We start from the raw sequence: 19,508 nt of genomic DNA, 5'->3' as shown, positions 1-19,508 counted from the left end.
CAAGTCCTTCTAAAATATTCAGGCAGGTTTGCACAATACAACTTCATAATTCTCTTGTATAAAATGATATTTTAGCAATTTTAGATCAGGCAAGATCTATGTTAAATTACACTGGAGTCAGTGAAAGCACATGGGAAGAGGGAAATAAAGTTAAAAACATGCTAGAATTGGACTCTCAATTAAAGTGCATATGGCACCAGGATGTAACTGTAACCAGAAAAGCACAGGAAATACTGTTTTTGCACAGAAGACTGTAGTTTTGTGGGAAAAACAAACAAACAAACAAACAAATAACAACAACAACAACAAAAAAAAACAAACAAAACAAACAAAAAAAAACTTATTTCTGTGAAAAGATATACTCAGACAGGAGAGGTTATACACAGCTCCATGGAAATACTCCATTCTCCGTTCCTGTAAAAGTTTGTTTAATTCATCATCATTCCTTCATAGTCTAGCAAATAATAATGAAAAAAAAATAGCTGCAAAGGTCACAATAAAACAACTCTTCTTTCATTAAGACCATTAGGGATATCAATGCTAAAAAGGAATAGTAGACAAATAACTCTGAACTGGAGCACTCCTAACATTTCCATTTACATTCTTCCCAAAGAGTGGCTATGGGGAGCACTGCTCCACCAGAGTACGCAGCCTGAAAAAGAGTTCCTGCCCACCGCAGGTGTGTTTGTGAAGGTGTGTATTGTCTGCAATTGCTTTCCTGCAATTCCATAGTTGGGGGAAGAAGGCAGAGACAGCTGTGCTGAGGGTGGCTGGGGAGCGCGTTCTTTCAGCACAACCCTTTAGCTCTCTCTCTTTTCATTACAGGTATTAGAATTGTTCCCAATGGGCACAGCAGACAATGAAAGCCAAACAAGAGGAAGGATTTGATCCAGTTCCCCATTAAATTCAGAAGAAAGACTAATAACTTCAGCGATAATCGGAGTTGGACTGGAACCTACATGAATGGCATACCACGGATCATTTTATTCCTGCCAAAGATTGTTCAGACTGCAGCAATTTCCAGCGGGAGCTAGAATCTACGTCCCCCAAACAGTTCCACTCCAGCAAACACTACGTGCATTAATTCCAGTATTATTTGGTTTTCCCCTGACTAGAAAATGCACGGCAGGGTAGGACAAAAAGAGCAAATGGGGTATGTGCAAGCACCAGCCCAGCTGCTGCTGGACCACTGTTTGCCGGTTGCTTAGCAACACTTCACCTCTCTGTTGGAAAAAAAAAAAAAAAAAAAAAAAAAAAAGTGTTCTGATGAACAAAAATAAACCAGAAGATTTGATTATGCCTAGCTGTGGGATATCTCTATGGGATCTCTCTCACTGGAGGTACTTAAATAAAAAATGGCAATAACAGAGCAGTGGTGTTTGCATACTTATTAATCGGGAGGAAAACTGGAATAGGAATTCGAGGATTTAATTTTTGGGAAACCTCTTTTAGCTGCTCCTGCTTAAGCAAGGGTTGGTACAAGATGATCTCCTGAGGCCCCTTCCAAGCGCAACCGCTGCATGATTCTGTAATTTGAAGAGTAAAGAAAAGAACAGGGGGAATAAAGAAGAAAATAAAAACAGGTATCCCGGGAGTGAGCCATTGAAGGAAAGATGCCGACGCCCATTCATGCCTCACTTACCAGTTATCCATTTAGCCTCTGGGTCATGGATTTTGAAATCAGCACTAAATAGATCTTCCACTGTTATCTTCTTCTTCTGAGACAAGCTGTTATCTTCAACTGTGAAGCATACGAAAACAAATTGCCATTACTTCTACTTTGAACTGTACCTGAAACTACAGCAACTCTGAGTAGTGCCATATCATATCTCATTCAGGAATGGTCCATATTAAGCCTTCTGTCACTCATAAGCTCCTTCACATTGTCAACAGTAGAAAAGGACCATCTAATAGTTCACAAAGAGAAACCTCCTGGTTATTTATGCCTAGATTCAACAACTACAAAAGGACCAATGATCCAAAACACACCTTTTTGACAGAAACAGATCAAAAAAGATATAAAAAGGCATGCAAACAGGCAGATATCAGAGCACTATAGAATTCTGACTACTCTCAAGAATATTAAAACTTTTCAACATTCACTATTCCAAAACCATTTTTTTTCTTTTTTTTTCTTTTTCTTTTTTTAGTAAAATAAAATAAAATGTAAATTGACTTACTTAAAACTGATATTTTTGTTTCCTTAAAAACTGTCATGCAGAACAACACTTGCAAATGTATTTAGCCTTGTAAGGATTTAGACAGAATATTTTTAAGAATTCATAAAACACCTAACTGAAGAGATATTTTTGAAAAATCTATGAGAAATACCTCTAAATCCTTTGGTGGTGCATGTCTGGATGATACTGATTTTCATTTTTACTGAAAGGATTTGGTTTCATTTGCAAACACAATTGTAACATGGAACTGTGGTCAACTTTTAAATTGAAGAACCAAACTGCCAATTGAAGATTCTGGAAGATCCTCTTTAATGAGCAGCACTGTTTGTTTATTTCACTCTTCCTAGATCTACTTTGTAGCAAATTTAATTTTCCAAAAAAGAAAACCTTGCTGTATGCTTCCCCCCCTGTCCTTCATACAGGAAAATAAAGTATTGTGCATTACAGCAAGAGCCCCTACCAACCTGCAGAGAACAATTCCATGGCAACTTCAAGACCAAATGTGTGGTGTCATTGCAAAAAAAAAAAACAACACTCTAGTACTGGAAATTAGGATATGGGTTGACAACTTTCTTGAACAAGTAATTAAATAAATAACATCCAATAGGGATCTGAGATAGAGTATGTGATGGAATTCACCAAGTCCTGCTTTCCTGAGCACCACTTCTGTGGTGCTCTTAGGCACTGCTGGAAATTTTACTCCCATAGCATACGGCGTAATGTGCTCCCTCACTCCACTTCTAAAGTTTCAGCCAGTGACTGCAAACAGATTTTTGTCTTATCACAAGGAAATCTTTCTCATCTAGGATGCCACCAAGACTGATCACATATGAGTAGAATTGAGTAAAACTAAGACATACATTTAAGAAGTTTGCCACAGGTAGCCTCTTCTTCTCTACAAAAATTGTGCCTTCTCATTTCCACCAGCACCTCTCCACTGTGTAACAGTTCTCATAAAAATAATGCAGAGACACTTGGGCCTATGACTGAAGTGTTTATGTTGAATTGATGGATTATTGAGCTTACAGAACAATAGAAGTGCTTAGTATGCCTAGTATGAAAATGGATTTTCATTTCCTCAAATTTTTTTTTTTTTTTAGAGAAAACCTGAAATCCACAATTTTCTTTTCGATTTTTGTTTTCCATCAACAGTTGTTTTTGTTGTTGTTGTTTTCTTGTTGATTTTTGTTGTTTTTGTTGTTGGACAAGCAATCATTTTCTAAAGATATTTAAAAATGACTTTGAGTAGTTTGTTCCCAACACTTAAGTTTTTTTCCTGAAAAAAGTATTTTAATGCAAACTTTTCAATCAGCCTTAAGCACATCTGCTTGTAAAAGTAAAACATAAGGCCACATCCTGAGTATTTCCACAGCAATATTGTTCCTCGCTACAGTATCCAGATGCCTGGGGTCTGTTGGTATCACGCAGCCATTGGTACCTTTGGCTAGAACTAAAGCTGTTACTTTGACTGAATGCACTGGTGATTACAAGCAGTGGAAACAGACTCTTAGAAGCCATTTGTTAGAGAGAAAAAGTTCTTCTCTACTACACTAAATTGAAACTCCTGAGTTACCAGAGACTACTGAAAATTAACTCTGAACAATGTTTTGTTCCACCAGAAGGTGTTTTTTTTTTTTTTTTTTTTTTAACCAAATTAAAAGAAATTCTTCAATTTTCATTTTTTGTTTTCTTTCGTTTTTAAATCTAATTGATTTCAATCACACTGTTTAGTTTGGCTTTCAAAGTGCCAAGACATATTAATACAAGTCCTCTGCCAAATCCTTCTATGTGACAGCACTATGCCAAGTTTTTCTGCATAATTTTATTTACTAACCTGGAAAATATAGGTCAGAAGAGCTCCAGGAAACTGTTCCAGTTAGTTCCTACCATGGAGCAAGGGCTTAGCACTAGGCATGTGCGGAGATCAGGCACTGCGGAGTGGGATATTGTAGCTGGTTCAGGCACTGGTTTCCAAAAGCCACCTCAGGGAATGAGGACACACTGTTCCCCATCATGAAGGCATAAGGAAAGGCACACACAAACATGCTGGAGCTTTGGGAAGGGGCAGGGCAGGAAGCCCTTCTCATTCCCTCTTTCTGAAGAGGATGCAAATGGACAGTCCAGGGGCTGTGTGACCTCTGCACCTTCACAGCCCTTCAAACTCCTCGTAAGGGAAAAAGGGACAAAAGGGTAAAAGGGAGAAGGAGTGAATAAAGCATGCACACACATCAGCCTCTATAAGACATGTCTTGATAAGATTCCCTTATACTGTCCAACACCATATTATAATATTAGCTGCAATAGTTCCTCCAGTATACTGTGGATAATGCTAATCTCAGTCATAGAGCAGAGGAGAAAAATAATTAATTAATAAGCTATCAGTAAATAACATTTTGGTGAAAAATTCAGATTTACTGCCTCTCATCTAACACATAGGCAAGTCAGAACATTCATTAAGAATGTCTGCTCCATTCCTCTAGCCCCATTATAGACTGGCCAACCTCCTTGCCTGTTTTGCTTCTGTGGTACCAATCCTTTCTTTCAAGCTTCTCAACTCCAGTAATGCTCAGAGGCTGCTTGACAGGTCAGGAAGCCTCAGATACCTTTGGATGCCCATCTTTCTTTCCAGTATCCCTGGTACTCAGCTATAGGTCAGTGTCAGATGCTTTTCTCACATGTCTCTTGGGCTACTGTGTGCTGCTAAGTCATGGATTTTTTAATTTTAATTTTAATTTTAATTTTTATTTATTTTATTTTTATTTTTTAAATATCCACCTCTTGGCAGGCCTGATCCAACATACTAGAAGCTCCCATCCCACCTCGGCATGCCAGCTCAGTCACTGAGAAGACCTGAGCCCTGTTCTACCTCAGCAGAGCTTCCCATCCCCAAAAGGCAAGTGACCGAGACAAGAAAAACAGGCAGTCTCTCTCCCTTTTGTAAAATCTTACTTTTTTATTGACTAATAATGCACATTCATATGTAACAGTTGTGAGCAAACAAATTACAGCATTGCACAACTGGTCAGTGGATATTTCTTTGCTCTTGCTGAGTAGCAAAAGCCATATTAAGTACACAAGGTGATGTATTTGGCTGTCTGACAGAGTGCTGTGATTTGATGCTATACAATGACTATCTTCAGTACTATCTCTGTCCAAAAAAAAAATCTTATGAAATTTGTAAAGATTTTTACATGGGATTGAGTGTACATTTTTTCACCTAAAGGTTATATTTGAAAGGAACAAACTTGATGTACACATTCACAAAGCTTTAAACATCAGGAACAGATATGCAAAAAGTCCTTCTTAATCTCACTTTCCAAATAGAGGGGCCCAGAAAACACCTTTTTCCTAAGCAAATTGTCTAATGACATTTTGGGAGGGATTTTTTTTTTTTTTAATGCAAAACTTCTGCAGAATTGTGTCCTCTTTTCAGCTTTGATATGTATATGTGTGCACACATGCAAACCTACAAACATTTGTACATGTTTATAAAAATACACACACACCTCTGATAAGACAAGACCCATATAGATGCCATATGCTGCAACAAGTGAGCAACTGTCAATTAAGAAAGTCTCAGTCTCACGCTTTTATCATTTAAGTGAATAGCTTCATATTTTTCAAAGGTGGGTGGAATGGCAGGACTCACACACACACACACACACAAACAGACTCCTTCAGCGTAGGCAATTGTGGGCATGTGGTGTACTACAGTGTAATTAAATGCAAGCTTCCACCAGCTACAGCTTCTTTTAAGAATTATTTTCTAGAATATCAAGAGATATATAAATCATAGTAATATTGTTTTATTAGAATTTTATAAAATAAGACCTAAGCATTTGCTATCAATAACATGTTGCTATTGGAAGTACAATGTTTACTGAATGTAAATGCTGTTCCAAATTTACAAGCTGCTCTTACAGCAGGGTGAGTGACCTGCTTCTCAGAAACCCAAACCAGCCAGAATTTCAGCATTTCTCAAGCTGAATTCAGAGTTTAAACCTTCTTTAAAGCTCTGGACTTATTTGCAAATAATCTTGGAGAGGTACATAAATCCTTTTTTCCTTATCATTAAAAACCTTAATCAGCATCTGGTCTGTGAAACAAGCCATTCCCATTCCCCATTCTACCACTCACTCTTGCATTTTCCAAAGACTGTCCCGAGTTTCAGTTTATGGGGGAAATGTCATCCTGATGATTCGCGTTATGGATCCAGTTAGCTAATACCCACTTTATTATAATTATTTATTATTATTATTATTATTATCATCATCATCATCATCATCATCATCATCATTATTATTATTAATGTCTGAGCATGTCTGTGCATACTGCACTATGTCCCAGGAATTACCCAAATTGCTCTCTGTAGTAATTTCATGATGGTCATCACTGGTTTTACATCACCTATTCATTGCATGCCTTAGTGTTGCATTGTAAAACAGTCCTTCAAATCAATGGAAAAATACCAAAAGAAGAATGGTTTCTCAGCCAGGGAGAGGGACAAGATAACTACACATGAGAAATGCAGAGATGAAATGCAAATATATATTTGTGCTAGCATGAGTGTCAGGTTGCACTCCAGTCTTATCATCAGAAGAAAGACAAACATGTGAAGTAGCCTCCAGCATTATGCTCTGACCATGCCAAACCACATCATCCTGCTTGAGAGATTCAGTAGAGGATTTTTTTTCCAATACCACTCTCATACTTGGCAGAAGCTCCCCACAAACATCCAAAAAACTGCTTTGCCTCTTTCCTTCTCTGTCCTCCTATCCCTTCCTTTGCTCTTGCTTCAAATATTCATCACTGTATTCTCAGTTTGATTACCAAAGGATAAATATTTCTTCTTCCACTGAGCTCTTTTATGACAAGTAAGTTCACATTCTGCTTCTCCTTTTGGACAGGCTCCTCTCCTACCTCTCTGGGAAGTGCTATCCCCATTCAGGATTAGCAATTTAAAATGTTATGTTTGCCAAGTCATTCTCAGTGTCTCACTCAGCACTGACTGCTGGGCAATGCCTGTGAAATGAGCCTTCCATTACCCTGTGCCATTGCATGTGCTTGTAACAAGCTCCAGGGTCAGTGGCCCAAGAGAAGACTGAGCTCAGCTGCTGCCAAGCCACAGCAGCAACCTAAGCTATCTGATTTTACCCTTGGCCGAGTCTCACCATGAAGCAGTCTAGATCCATAATAATATATATATATATATATATGTATATATAAAAGAAAAAACAACAACAACAACAACAAAAAACAGTACTGAGCTCAGAGGTTTTGTATTTACATGCAGAGGACAGTTCTGAAACACCGTTAAGGGAGAAAAACAAAACAAATTCCACTTTAATAATTTATAAATTTCAAAAAAATAAAAATATATATAATAAAATTTGAGCATAGAAAATGACTTTGCATTTTCCTAAGTTTTAAACACAGAAACACAGAGACACTTTCAAAAGTGCTATTTGGAGCTCTTGCTAAAATCTTACTAATAACTGGATGATTTATGTGTATACATGTGTTATGAATACATACACAAACACAGAATGTTATTTTTTGTATGTATGTACAAATAAAATAAACACACAAATACAAATATGAATTTTACTTAATGCTGAATGCATACATTTCCCATTCCCATTTTGTACTACATAACATAGAATGTCATAATAACACATATTTACTTGTGTTTTCCTAAGAGAACATTATCTACAAGGAATCAATGTTCAGTATACCTTTTCTGGCTCAGCTTTTACTTGTACAATAGCATTGTAGTATCTGTAGTCATAACAATCATTAGTGGATTTTGTGTGTCTTTACAGAGAAAGGAGAGTAAGGTTCAGGAGAAGTCATAAATGAAGTCTGTAGCAGAGCTCGGAACTGAAACCAGAGATGCTAAATCCTCATCAGATATTCTGACCAACCTTACGATGATATCCTTATTACAGGTGGTCTTGTTAAAGGAAAGACTTGTGACTCAGACTGTCTTTAGTACTGCACAGGTATGTTCATGCTCCACCCCATGTATCCACCTTTATCTATTCCTGCTCTTCAGTGAAAGCTGTACACCTAGTCTTATCTATGCAATAAGAGTCATTGTTAACTTCTTGAAACCCACAAGTATGGGCTTAGGAATTCATGCTTCGGCTTTCATTTATGAAAAGACTGTAAATACACTTCAAAAAAAAAAGAGGTAACATTTCAATGTCTCATGGATAAGGGACAATTTCATCACTGCAAATAAGTGTTGCTTAATATGAATACAGACCACAGACCATGGCCAAAAATGTCTCAGAGATGAACTGCTATGTCCAAAGGTGTTAATCTGAACCCTAGCAAAAGTAATTTAAAGAATGAGCCTTAATTAAGTTTAACCTTAATTAATTTAATTACTTAATTACGCTGGCATGACCATGTACTACTTGCATTTGCATTGAAAAATTCAGGATAGCATGAAATAAACCAAACATGGCATGACTTTAAATAACCAAAAGGACATCACAGAGATTGTTTCACTTATTTTCCAGTTAACTTTTTGAAGTCCTGTATTTCTTGATTTATCACTCTCTTCAGTCTATTTTACAGCAGGACTGTTGAATAAGAATTGTGTCAGGGAAGATGGGCTAAATCTGCTGAACTACATGTCAGTTCACACGCTATGAGCTCCTAGAAATTTCTGCCCCACAACTCTAATCTCATTTTTCTACTTCACCACCTTGTGGTCTTCCATTTCCTATGGTTTTATTTCTCCCTTATTGCCTCTTCCCTCTTCTTCTCTGTGCTTCCATGTACTCATCCAAGAATGAGGCCCTTTTCTTCTTTACATCCCTACAGGAGACTTTCTGCCTTCTCTGTTTTGTAGCTCCTAACCCTTTCTGACATTGAATTCTATGTCTTTTCTCTCATTCACTTGTCTTTTCATATTCAAATAACAAGCTTCTTGGAGCCACAAAAGTAGATTATTTCTTCTGTTTAAATAGTCATGGAAATTTAGAGGGCTGTATAAATATGTAATAATCAATAATCACAGTAATCTCACACAAAAATTCAAGCCTAGAACTACAGTAGCTACTGTAAGAGAAGTAAATTACAAAAGTTACATGTGCAGAACTTTGCTGAAGCTTGAAAACAGGACTATCTGGAAGAATCTCTTATTAGGAAATGACTAATCATTTGATGTAGTTAAGTGCTATCCAGCACATACCAATCTGGAATTGCTTTGTAAAGCTGGACCACTGCAGTCTGACATAAAAATCAATATAGTTGAATGGGAAGGTATTTAGTTGCCTAAACACAGACATTTAATACCACTATAGATGCTCCAGGATATGTTACCCAACAGGTAACAGCTGCAGCTCCACATGGGCATGGACTTCAGGAAGTCCCATGACCTGATTGCTGCCCCATATGGGCAGGTTGGACAGGTCTCAGTTACCCTGTCCATCTAAAATTATACTTGCCATCTATGTTTATGAAACCAAGTTTCACCCTGGTACCTTCAGCTCAGTGATCTTGACCTTTGAATCAAAATGTAACACTTTAAAGCAATCTGCTTAAGATTGGTCTCCAACTCAGCATCCCATCAAGCTAAAGAGCAGGAAGGATGATTCTTTTGATGCTGACTTTGCAGTCAGCTTGCAATTCCTTTATCCTTGGAAGTGTAAAATTACAGAAGAAAAACAGAATGAAAGTGACTTAAAGGTTATAAATACCTGGTGTCAGGAGTATAACAGAGGTGACAATCAAGGAGCAGATAACGAGAATAACAAGTAATGCAATCGCAATTCCTTTCCAGTTTCTTTGTGGAGGATTACTCCCCACCAGCTCCTAGAAATATCAAAGGAAAGCGTACATTTAGAAAAGGCACTGAGACAAGGAGAAAAACAACAGAATCTAAACAGCAAAGTATTCCTACAGAATCACACCATGCAGCCGTGTTGGGGCAGGCAGGTAAGCCAAGTACAGTTATGCCACTCTAATACATTATGGTATTAAATTCCTCCTAAATTAGATTAACTGATAAATGCAGTGCACCCCTTGGATGCTCAGCAGTGTAACCCGCACTTCCCACTGCCTCCTTGCATACTGGCACTGGCTGTCCACACCAACACTTAGCTCACTTAAAGGCTAATTTCCTACCTCCCCTCATTAAGTTTGACTAAAGAGCTTTCCAGTAACTTTCAAGATACTTTTATAATAAGATACCAGAGAGGAATACAGGAAGATAAATAATTCACAGGGGCATATAAAGAGATAAAATATCAGAGAAGATATTCCCATGGTGACCTTTTTTGCCTTCCCAGAAAACATCATATCCACTCAATACACCTTGCATTCATTCCCATGTTGGTAAGTCTAAGGACATGAAGATGGATTTAATGTCTAGCATATCCATTATATTTAATCATGCCCTTTAATCTTTACAATAAAAGTTCCATCACTACTCATTGACGAGCTTTGACTTCACTATGCTTAAACCATACGTTCTGTCTAGGATGTAGACAGCACCTCTGTTCTTGAGACAGAGATTTTTATGAAGTGCTGTGTTCACATTCACAAGATCTTAAATATTTATTGCATTTTATCCCTTTCACGTTTTTTTTTTTTTTTTTTTTTTTTTTTTCTGGATTTCCCTTATCACTGTACACTAAATGTGAATTTATGCATGAATTGAAGCAGACACAGGAACTGTATGAATTATCCATGCTCTCCACTTTCCTGGAAGGATGACGTCCCTCCAGAGATCAAACCTCACAGCCAGAACAGCCATCGATGCTTTCCTTCAAATTAACCTCACTGATTTAGGAGGTTTGCTTCATTTACTAAATTATTAGGGATGGCGGGTCTAATGCAGACCTGCTGATACTTCTTTAAAGTGTTTTTTTTTGTTGTTGTTCCCTTTTTCTTTAAAAACAAACAAACAAACAAACAAACTAGGAAGACATAAAGCCTTATAATAGAGGAAGTGCTTCTGTATTACAATGAAACTATTTAACTTGCTGTAATTTATGTTTATTTATTTATTATTTTCTGTAGTGTGGCAAAATTACCTGAACAGAGGTCAGGCAAACCTCATATGTTTGATTTCAGAAGATGCAGGAAGACATTTTCTAACTTTTTTAATATTAAGAATCCATTTTACAGAAAAAAAAATATAATGCTGAAATCCTCTTCCTATGCATTTGGGGATCTATCCATTACAAAGTTTATAAACCTGCAATGGAGAGCTGGGCTTGAACCATTAGACATCTGAGGTGGTACCTGTGTTTATTAATAATTATAGTTCTGGAATGAGCACAATGGTGCCCATTCTTTCTAGCAAAGAGATGCAGAGGTTAGCATCCCATCATCTTTGTTTTCCCCACAGTTGTACTTGGCATTGTATTTGAAATGCAAAATAATTAGAAGGAATGAATCTATAAACAAATATGAAAAGTAGGTCAGGAGCCTTGAGAAATATAATTTTTCCATCAAGAAAACAATATAAATACTTGCATTTTTATAGCATCTTCAACTTAGACACTTTTACAAATATTAATTAATGTAGTCTTAGACACCTTTATTAGGAAAGTATTACAGTCCCTATTTTTCAGGTGGTGCAAATCAGGCTCAAAAGAAAGTATGTGGCTTTCCCAGAATCACATGCAAATCAGAAATAAAGCCAGGAAAAGAATCCAGGTCTTGTTAGTAAGTGGCAGAAATATGTTTCCTTCCACAGCAGGGCACAGTGGGACCTAACGGGATGACAGGAGAAATGGGGAGAAGCAGCTGAAAAGCCACAGTACATCTGCCCAGCCACTGCCAAACCTTGACAGTGTCTGAAGGACAAACAGGCAGAGGTAAGATGCAGGCAGCACTGCAGGGCTCATGGAAACACCCATATTCCTGAAAATAAACTTCCCCCCAAGCAACCAGAAGTTTTAAAATTGACAAAAATAATTCAGGAGGTTTTCAATAAGCTTGAATTGAATCAACAATTTCAGATCCAGTTCAAAAATAAAACCTTGCATTCTGTGAGATTTCCCATGCTCACATGTGCTTAAGCTTTCAGTGCATCAATATTTCCATTGAATCTGCTATCGTATAATAACCCCATTAATTCTTTAGTCATTCAATCAATACTGGAACAAACTCACAATAACAAAGACTGGGGATTTCTAATATGTCAAGAGGAGGAAAAGTTTTAAAAACAATACTTTGGGTTTTAATGCATTGCAAGAAAGCAGAAAGGAAAGATTCATTTTGCTTTCAAAATTCTGTCAGAAAGTTTTCCTTGATAAAAAGCAAGGAGAGATAAATGGCATTTCAAAGAAAGGTAAACATCTTTATTCAGCACAAGCTTGGACAGCAGATTTTTTGTTCTCAGTCATTTGAAGTCTCTTTTGATGAAATCACTTGCAGGAAATCCACATGCACACAGTATCATATACACTAGCACTCATGGCTTAAGTCTTTCCTACCTGTATTTCTGTTAATTCCGGAGGGATGCTGCTGCACCACTATGACCAGCCTTCATCTCCAGGAGATTACAGACTCGTCACTGATCCCTGATAACCTTGGCAGCAAGCTCCCAGCTCCCACCCCTTAAAAATAAATTCCTCCACACAGACATCAGCTGCCTGTTCACATTGCTCAGGAAAGCTGGCTCTAGAAGTCAGGAAGGTGTTTAATTAAGCCCTTGTCAGATACGGATTCAAGTACATAAATAACACTCTTGAAGTGGCACCTCAAAGAGTTTGTTTCCAGTGTGCAGTACAAAGGCATAATTTGCTCATTCCTGAAAGATCCTAGTGTGCAGATGTAAATACAGAGATTTGAACCAAACAGCAGATACCCCTTGTGAACCACGGCTGTTAATTTTAAAGATACTATTTTGTCTTTAATACCAAAATCTGAGCATATTTCACATATGAAAATAAACTAAGCATGCACAGTTTCTGCTCTGATGAGATGATTCTACTAAAAATAGTGTAGAAGAGAACATTAAAATTAAGTCAGTTGTTTGTGAGAGTCGCAAGCCCTCTGCTTCTCATGAAGAGCTAGCACAAAGCCTGCACAATATCTGCAAGCGAGCTAAAGACCTTCAGCCTCCTTTTTCTCCTTTTTCCTTTTGCATTTTTTTTTTCAACCCCCTTCTCTTTCTTACATAAAACCTTAATTGTTTCTGGATTAGGAAAGTAAAACAGATGTTACCACAGGTTTTAAAACAAGCACCCTTCATTGATGTTGCATATTACAAACTGTAAATGTTATCGCTTTCATCTTCATTTATGATTGAAAAATAACGCTACCCACCTGTGAAGTTGAATTTGAAGCCATAAATCCAGACATCTATGGTATTTTAAGACTCTAAAATATGGATCTATGGTGACATATTTTCCTGCCTGTGAAAGAATCACTGCACTGACATGTTATGGATGAAAGCTGGATACACTCCAATCCAAGATGCTGTCAACAACCTTATTTCTGGCATATTTATTTGAAACCTGCCAAAAAGTCTGTCTGCATGGTGACCATATTACAATAATATAACAGTTTTTTGAAACAAAAGCTCATTCAAAACTGTTTTTTTGTTTGTCATTTATTTATTTTTAATGTTATGTCAACATAGTTAAATGGAAGGAAAACAATACACATATCAATCGTCAATCATTGGTATTATTTAATAAAAGTTATATATCTTAGATCAATATTTCTGAAGTACCAACAGTGGGCAGGCCATGGTTCACCTCTTAGTCCTTTTCAACACAGAGATGTCACTTCTACATTTCAAGAAAGGAGACTGAGTGTATATCCTATCTGGTATTATACACTTACAGACTATACAGGATGCATAAAACAATCTACATCTGCTGGAAATCTCCCAGTGGCATTGCTACTCATGCAGACAGGAAAATGAGCTCTCCTCTCAGTTATGACAGTGTAAATCAGAAAGAAAAATAAATGAATAAAATACAAATGGTATGAAACAAAAACAGGTGTGAGATCTTTGATTGGCTTCAGAAGAGGGGTTTACAGGAGTGCCTTTATATGGTTTCTATATCCGCCATTCTTGCAAACTCTGCTTCCTGAATTTTTGATTTTCTTCTAATTTTGAGCTAAATAACATGGGTATGACCTGAAGTGCTACACTGAGACTCAGTAAACAAAAAAATCTTCCAGCAAGACTTTCAGCACATAGTTAATTGAGGAATATGTATTCTACTTCATCTTGTTCTACTTTATTCTGAATTAAACCTTGTGCCTGATGACAGAGCATGATGAATGTAATATCTCTGGCAAGTCAGCTCACCAATTTCCAGCCATGGCTCAGGATAAACACATTGCTCAGCAGTTAAGGTACAGGACCAGTGGTGTCCCCGTGACCTTCAGCAGAAAAATAATCTTGCTGTTAATCAGTTCTTTATAATACAAAATTGCTGCAGATTATAACAGCTAAATAGTATTAAAAATGAGATGAGTAGCCAGTACCCCATACTGACTGATTATTAACCTTGTGTTGCATAAAGGAAATACTAATTGCAATTATAACAGCAGCAAACTCAGTGTAGCAGTGTTTACGATAGGAGGTTTGCTGAGACCACTGGTTATTACTGATGATCGATACTACCCTATGTCTCCTCACACCCCTCCACCTGTCTGTATTCTCTGCTTAAATTTTAAATGTCTTAAATTTATGAGGGAAGCTGTTTGTGTGCAGGACTCATTCTTGGTATCCTGCCTGGCAGAGTGCAGACCTCAATCACTGAAGTGTTTAGGCAGTATCATAAGACAGGTAAACAATAATAAGCAAGTAACCGCATCTTTCTCATCTCTGAATTCAAATGGAGGTACCTCTACTGGACTTTTGTTTTCTTTCTTATCCTTCTCCCCTCCAGTTGCCTTCTCAGCTTCTGCTGTCGACCACCCCGAGCTGTACTCCAGTTGAAGCTGGATGCCAAAGAGCAAGCGGTTTGCAGATAGGCTCAGAGAACCTGAGGCTACAGCAAACTCAGTTGTTGAAATGCTAAAGTTGTCACTTGAAAGACCTCAACAAGAGGAAGAACTTGGCCTGCTTTTACAAACAAGGCACAGGATACACCTGGACTTTCACAGAAAAGTCCAACAGAACAATTTAGAGGGATAAAAACATCCTGTGTGTTGCTGTGTTGAAAGACAGCTATATTACGTTTTTCTTCAGCCAGAAGAACTGGCTAAAAAAAATGTTTTTATTGATAGGGAACAATGACTTAGTAACAGTTAACATTATTGCTCTCTACTCCACAGCACCACGAGAAAAATCTTCTACCCTATACCCATGCAACATGCTATCCCACCCTGTATTTATGTGAGGCTCTTTTACCTGAAGCCATTATATTTTGGCCCTGTAGCTACTTCTCTTCACAATTTGCTGTAAAGTGCAAGTCAGAAAATACTCTGAGGCTGGGCACTAATGGAGTGTTTGAGGGTGAGCAAGGAAAAGGCTGTGTCTGTAACACTCAGCCCTTTGTAAAAATAAACCCTGCATGTTTTATGCTTTGATAGAGCTTTCAGTCTTGCATGTTTATATTACAAAGGCAATAGGAGAAAATGAATGCCATCTGCACATCACGCCTAACTGTTAGCTCTAACAGATGACGGGTCTTCCACAGTTTTAAAGCAGAAGGCACCAGATCCTCAGCTAGCATTGACTGATGCAGATCATCGGCTCCACTGGAGCAAAGCCAGCCTGTGTCAGCTACAAGTGCAACCCAGTGCTACTTCTAAATTAAGAGAGAAAAAAAAAATCTGTAAAAAGATCTAAATACAGTAATATCTGGAATTCCTATTTGCTTTGTACTGCAGAAATGGATATTTAACAACTTCCCATCATTTTTATGAGCGCTGTGATGAAATGGTTTTGGAACCCCTCCAAACCTAACAGCACTAGAAGATTAATTTAGCATCTCTGTATCTTGAACTGGCATCTCACATGACTTTGGTACCCAGGAATAGTAACCCTGCTGCAACATTCTCTTAACACCTTACCACACATGAATAAGCAACATTACTACTTAAATATTCTCCAGTTATGCCTAGTGCTTACGGACAGTGAGACAAAGAGGCATTTCCAAAGTCGGTTACAAATGGGGAACATGGAGTCTGAAATTCTGCCAGAAGCATGTTCTCAAGGTGATAAAATTTCAAGCTGTGAACACCAGCTGGGCTGGTTGCACGAAGTATGGCTCCAGACAAGGACATGGCCATCTTCTATCTCAAGCCTAGGAGAAAGGAGGTTGTAATAATTGTGCATGTGTATAGCAGAATGTATGTGATTTGAGATACATTTAGTAAAGACTTGTGATGGTCCTGTTTTAATATCTTATTAATCTTCATTTTCCTACCTTCAGCTTCATTCATCCACCATAACCTAGATGTTTTTATAGTTCTTGGCACAGTGGGACAACCAGTCCTCGCAGGGGCCCTTAGCTATAATTCAATTAATAATTAAAGATCTATTCCCAATAGGGACAAAGCCCATAAAATCAATAGCATTTCTTTGATTTTATTTCAGTGTTTGATATAAGCACATATATTCGCCCACTAAAACTAAAACAAACTGTCTGCTAGGGTGAAACATCTGCCATGGCACCAGTAAAACTAGGTTTGATGTTTAGGATTTTATTCCATAAGAGTCTATGTTTCCATCAGATCCCTGAAAAGACTTGGCAAGCCCAAATGTTGCAGATAATATCACTGATCCCAGGACCCCTGTGTATTGCAGTGTAATCTTTGCTCCAGTTTTCCCACTATAATGCCCTGAAAGCCTGGATTCATCCAAACAAAGCAGCAACACACATAGAAGCCTTGAAACAGTTCATACCCATGCAGAAATGAACTGCAAAAGGTGACATTGCCAAGGCATGCTAGAATGTCATCTCTCCACTTCTTTAGGAATTATAGTCTCAGGAAAAAGGAAAAGAAGCTTCTTGGCAAGGTTTGAGAGCTTGGAGAAACCTCTGCTCATATGTCACATCCCTCAATTCCAACCAAATGCCATTCTGCTTACATTTGTAAAAAGGCAATTACAGTTTTAGAGAAACTAAATTTCAGGAAAAACAGAAAATGCCATTCAATTTATGACTCTGAACACCAAGGAAGAATTTGTGATAAGAGAAGTGGTGAAGTGTTTAATCTCCCTGGGTAGAAATACAGCATTGCATTAGAAATTCTGTTTAGTATTATATTTTACTAACTTCTAGGCTTTTTTTTTTTTTTTTTTTTCCCCAGTAATTTAATTTGTAAATAACTTGTTTCTGAATGGTACTGGAAGTAAAACATGAAGTGAACAAAGTTTAATTCCTAAATAATTTATTTTGGAACGATGTGAGAAACAGCCATGAAAACAGCAGAGTTTTGAGGTCACCAAGCTGCAGAGACAGCTGGGAAATACCAAACCAGTGGGTACAAGGATGGAGGCGGGGAGGGAGAATGGTTTTATCATTTCATTTTGCACTCTTCTTGGGTGTCCATTAAACTCAGGATGCAGAAATTGGTCTGTGTGCTAAGAAAATAAAAGTTACCTTGTCAGGTTACTTGGAAATAAACCTGTGATACAGTGACTATTATGTGAATATATGCGTGAATTAAAATGGGTAGGGACTGGAAGAGGGTGGATTCCTGTTTGGTCAAACCTTGCATAACTCTTATTAGTACTCAAAGATTCATGCATGTTTGTGGTAATTGAAATAAAATGAAAATAAAACAGAAAGAAGAAGCACCTTCAATACAACCAACCACACTACACCAACCATTGTCTGTCAGTGCAAATTTAGATAATTCAGCTGCTTTTTGCTCAAAATGTCTTTTTCTCACCATTTCCTACTGGATGATGGTGGATGGACAACAAGGGTGCTGCAAGGTGACGGCTTCCAAACATCCTGTGGCTGTGGGAGCATTTGGCCAAAGCAGGTCAGAGTCAGAACCAACCTCCCATGTCCCATGGAGGTGAACAATAGGGACAGACCCAGAATAAAAGATGACATGGGGTGACACTGCAGTGCCAGTTCATAACTTTTCTGGAGAAAGAACGTTTGACCAAAACGCATAATAATGAGAATTCAAAAGTAATGAAAACTAACTGAGCCTCTCTGGTGAGATACAATGTAAAATGTTTTTACTTACTGAACAAAGAAAAATGTCCAGGCAGGAGATGATAAAATCTGATGGGTGCACACTAAAAAAATTCTCAAACTTTAGTAAAAATATCACATATTTCTGTCCTCCACAGGATTTGTGAGATGTGCATTCTGCATAAAAGTCAAGTTTAGCAGAAATATATATATATATATTTCCCTTAAATAAGTCAGTAGTATTCTCACAAGAGATAAAAAGTTCTTCCCATTTTAAACCAGAATCTGTCCCTATTGAGGTCAATAATAATATTTTTAGTAGCATGCTTGAGTCCTTCAGTCTTTTCTACATAGCATAAATTAATCAGATTATGATGCTGTATTTCTCAACCGTCTGAGCATCCTATTAAAATTATAGTGTAGGAGGCATGTAAACTGCCAACTCTGGAGTTATTCTGGATGCTAAAATTCACAGATTATATTTATATTTTTAGAGAATTTTTATTTCAAGCCAAACCCTTTTACGCATTGTACAAGATAACTACATCACATCCTCCTTCCCAGCATAGTCCCTGGCTCATTCTGAAACACCAGCTTTGATGTGTCAGTCCTGGGAACATGCTGTGAGCCATAAATGTGCCTGGGAGCATCCTAACAAAACACATAAATGATTATGGACAATTGTTTGGCCTCTGTGTCCCTTCAGGTTAACTTATAATATAAAGTCAGACCTAAACTCCACCTAAATCTCAAACCCTAAATCTAAGCTACGGCTCCCAGCTCATGCCTAATTCTGCAATACTTATTGTTCAGGATTATTTTGTCTCCTTTGTTCACATAACAGGGAAAGGACATCTGTTTTATTCTTTTTTATTATTATTATTATTTTATTTTATACTTCCACCCCTCCCCCCTTTTATTTTTTCCCTCCTAGCTGACTTTGATGAGCCTGTCTTGGATGCTGAGGCAGAGCAGACCCCACTGTGCTTCTTCCTCAAAAATAGTTATGAGCCCCATGTAACATCTCAGCTTTCCTAATGGATTTGCTCAGGCTTTTTTCAGATATCTTTCTCAAACCTGAAACCACTTCATGAATATCCTGATTTGATGGACATGACTTTTTTTAAAAAAAAGTCTTAATTCCCCCTGGCCCTTGTCGAGCCCCAGCTTAGGAAAACTGCAGTTTGACGAATTACAGCTCTTTGAGAGTGGCTCGGGCTTTCGGCATGAAATGCAA

The 19,508-nt window shown here is 37.6% G+C and overlaps 1 protein-coding gene across 1 annotated transcript in view; it reads right to left on the bottom strand.

Annotated features, from left to right (window-relative positions):
- The window catches only part of DPP6 (dipeptidyl peptidase like 6), a gene marked incomplete at both ends in the record, with an annotated part of 415,156 nt that overhangs the window by 159,760 nt on the left and 235,888 nt on the right, over positions 1-19,508 (bottom strand). The window contains 2 exons of the mRNA XM_084281883.1: positions 1,643-1,741; positions 9,893-10,007. Coding sequence (XP_084138009.1) covers positions 1,643-1,741; positions 9,893-10,007 — 214 coding nt within the window. The remainder of the gene's footprint in view (positions 1-1,642; positions 1,742-9,892; positions 10,008-19,508) is intronic.

This window comes from Netta rufina, assembly GCF_964035555.1.
Source record: "Netta rufina genome assembly, chromosome: 2".
Classification (NCBI taxonomy): Eukaryota; Metazoa; Chordata; class Aves; order Anseriformes; family Anatidae; genus Netta; species Netta rufina.
Note: the sequence above shows the minus strand (reverse complement) of the source record. Positions and strands in the feature narration are given on the sequence as shown.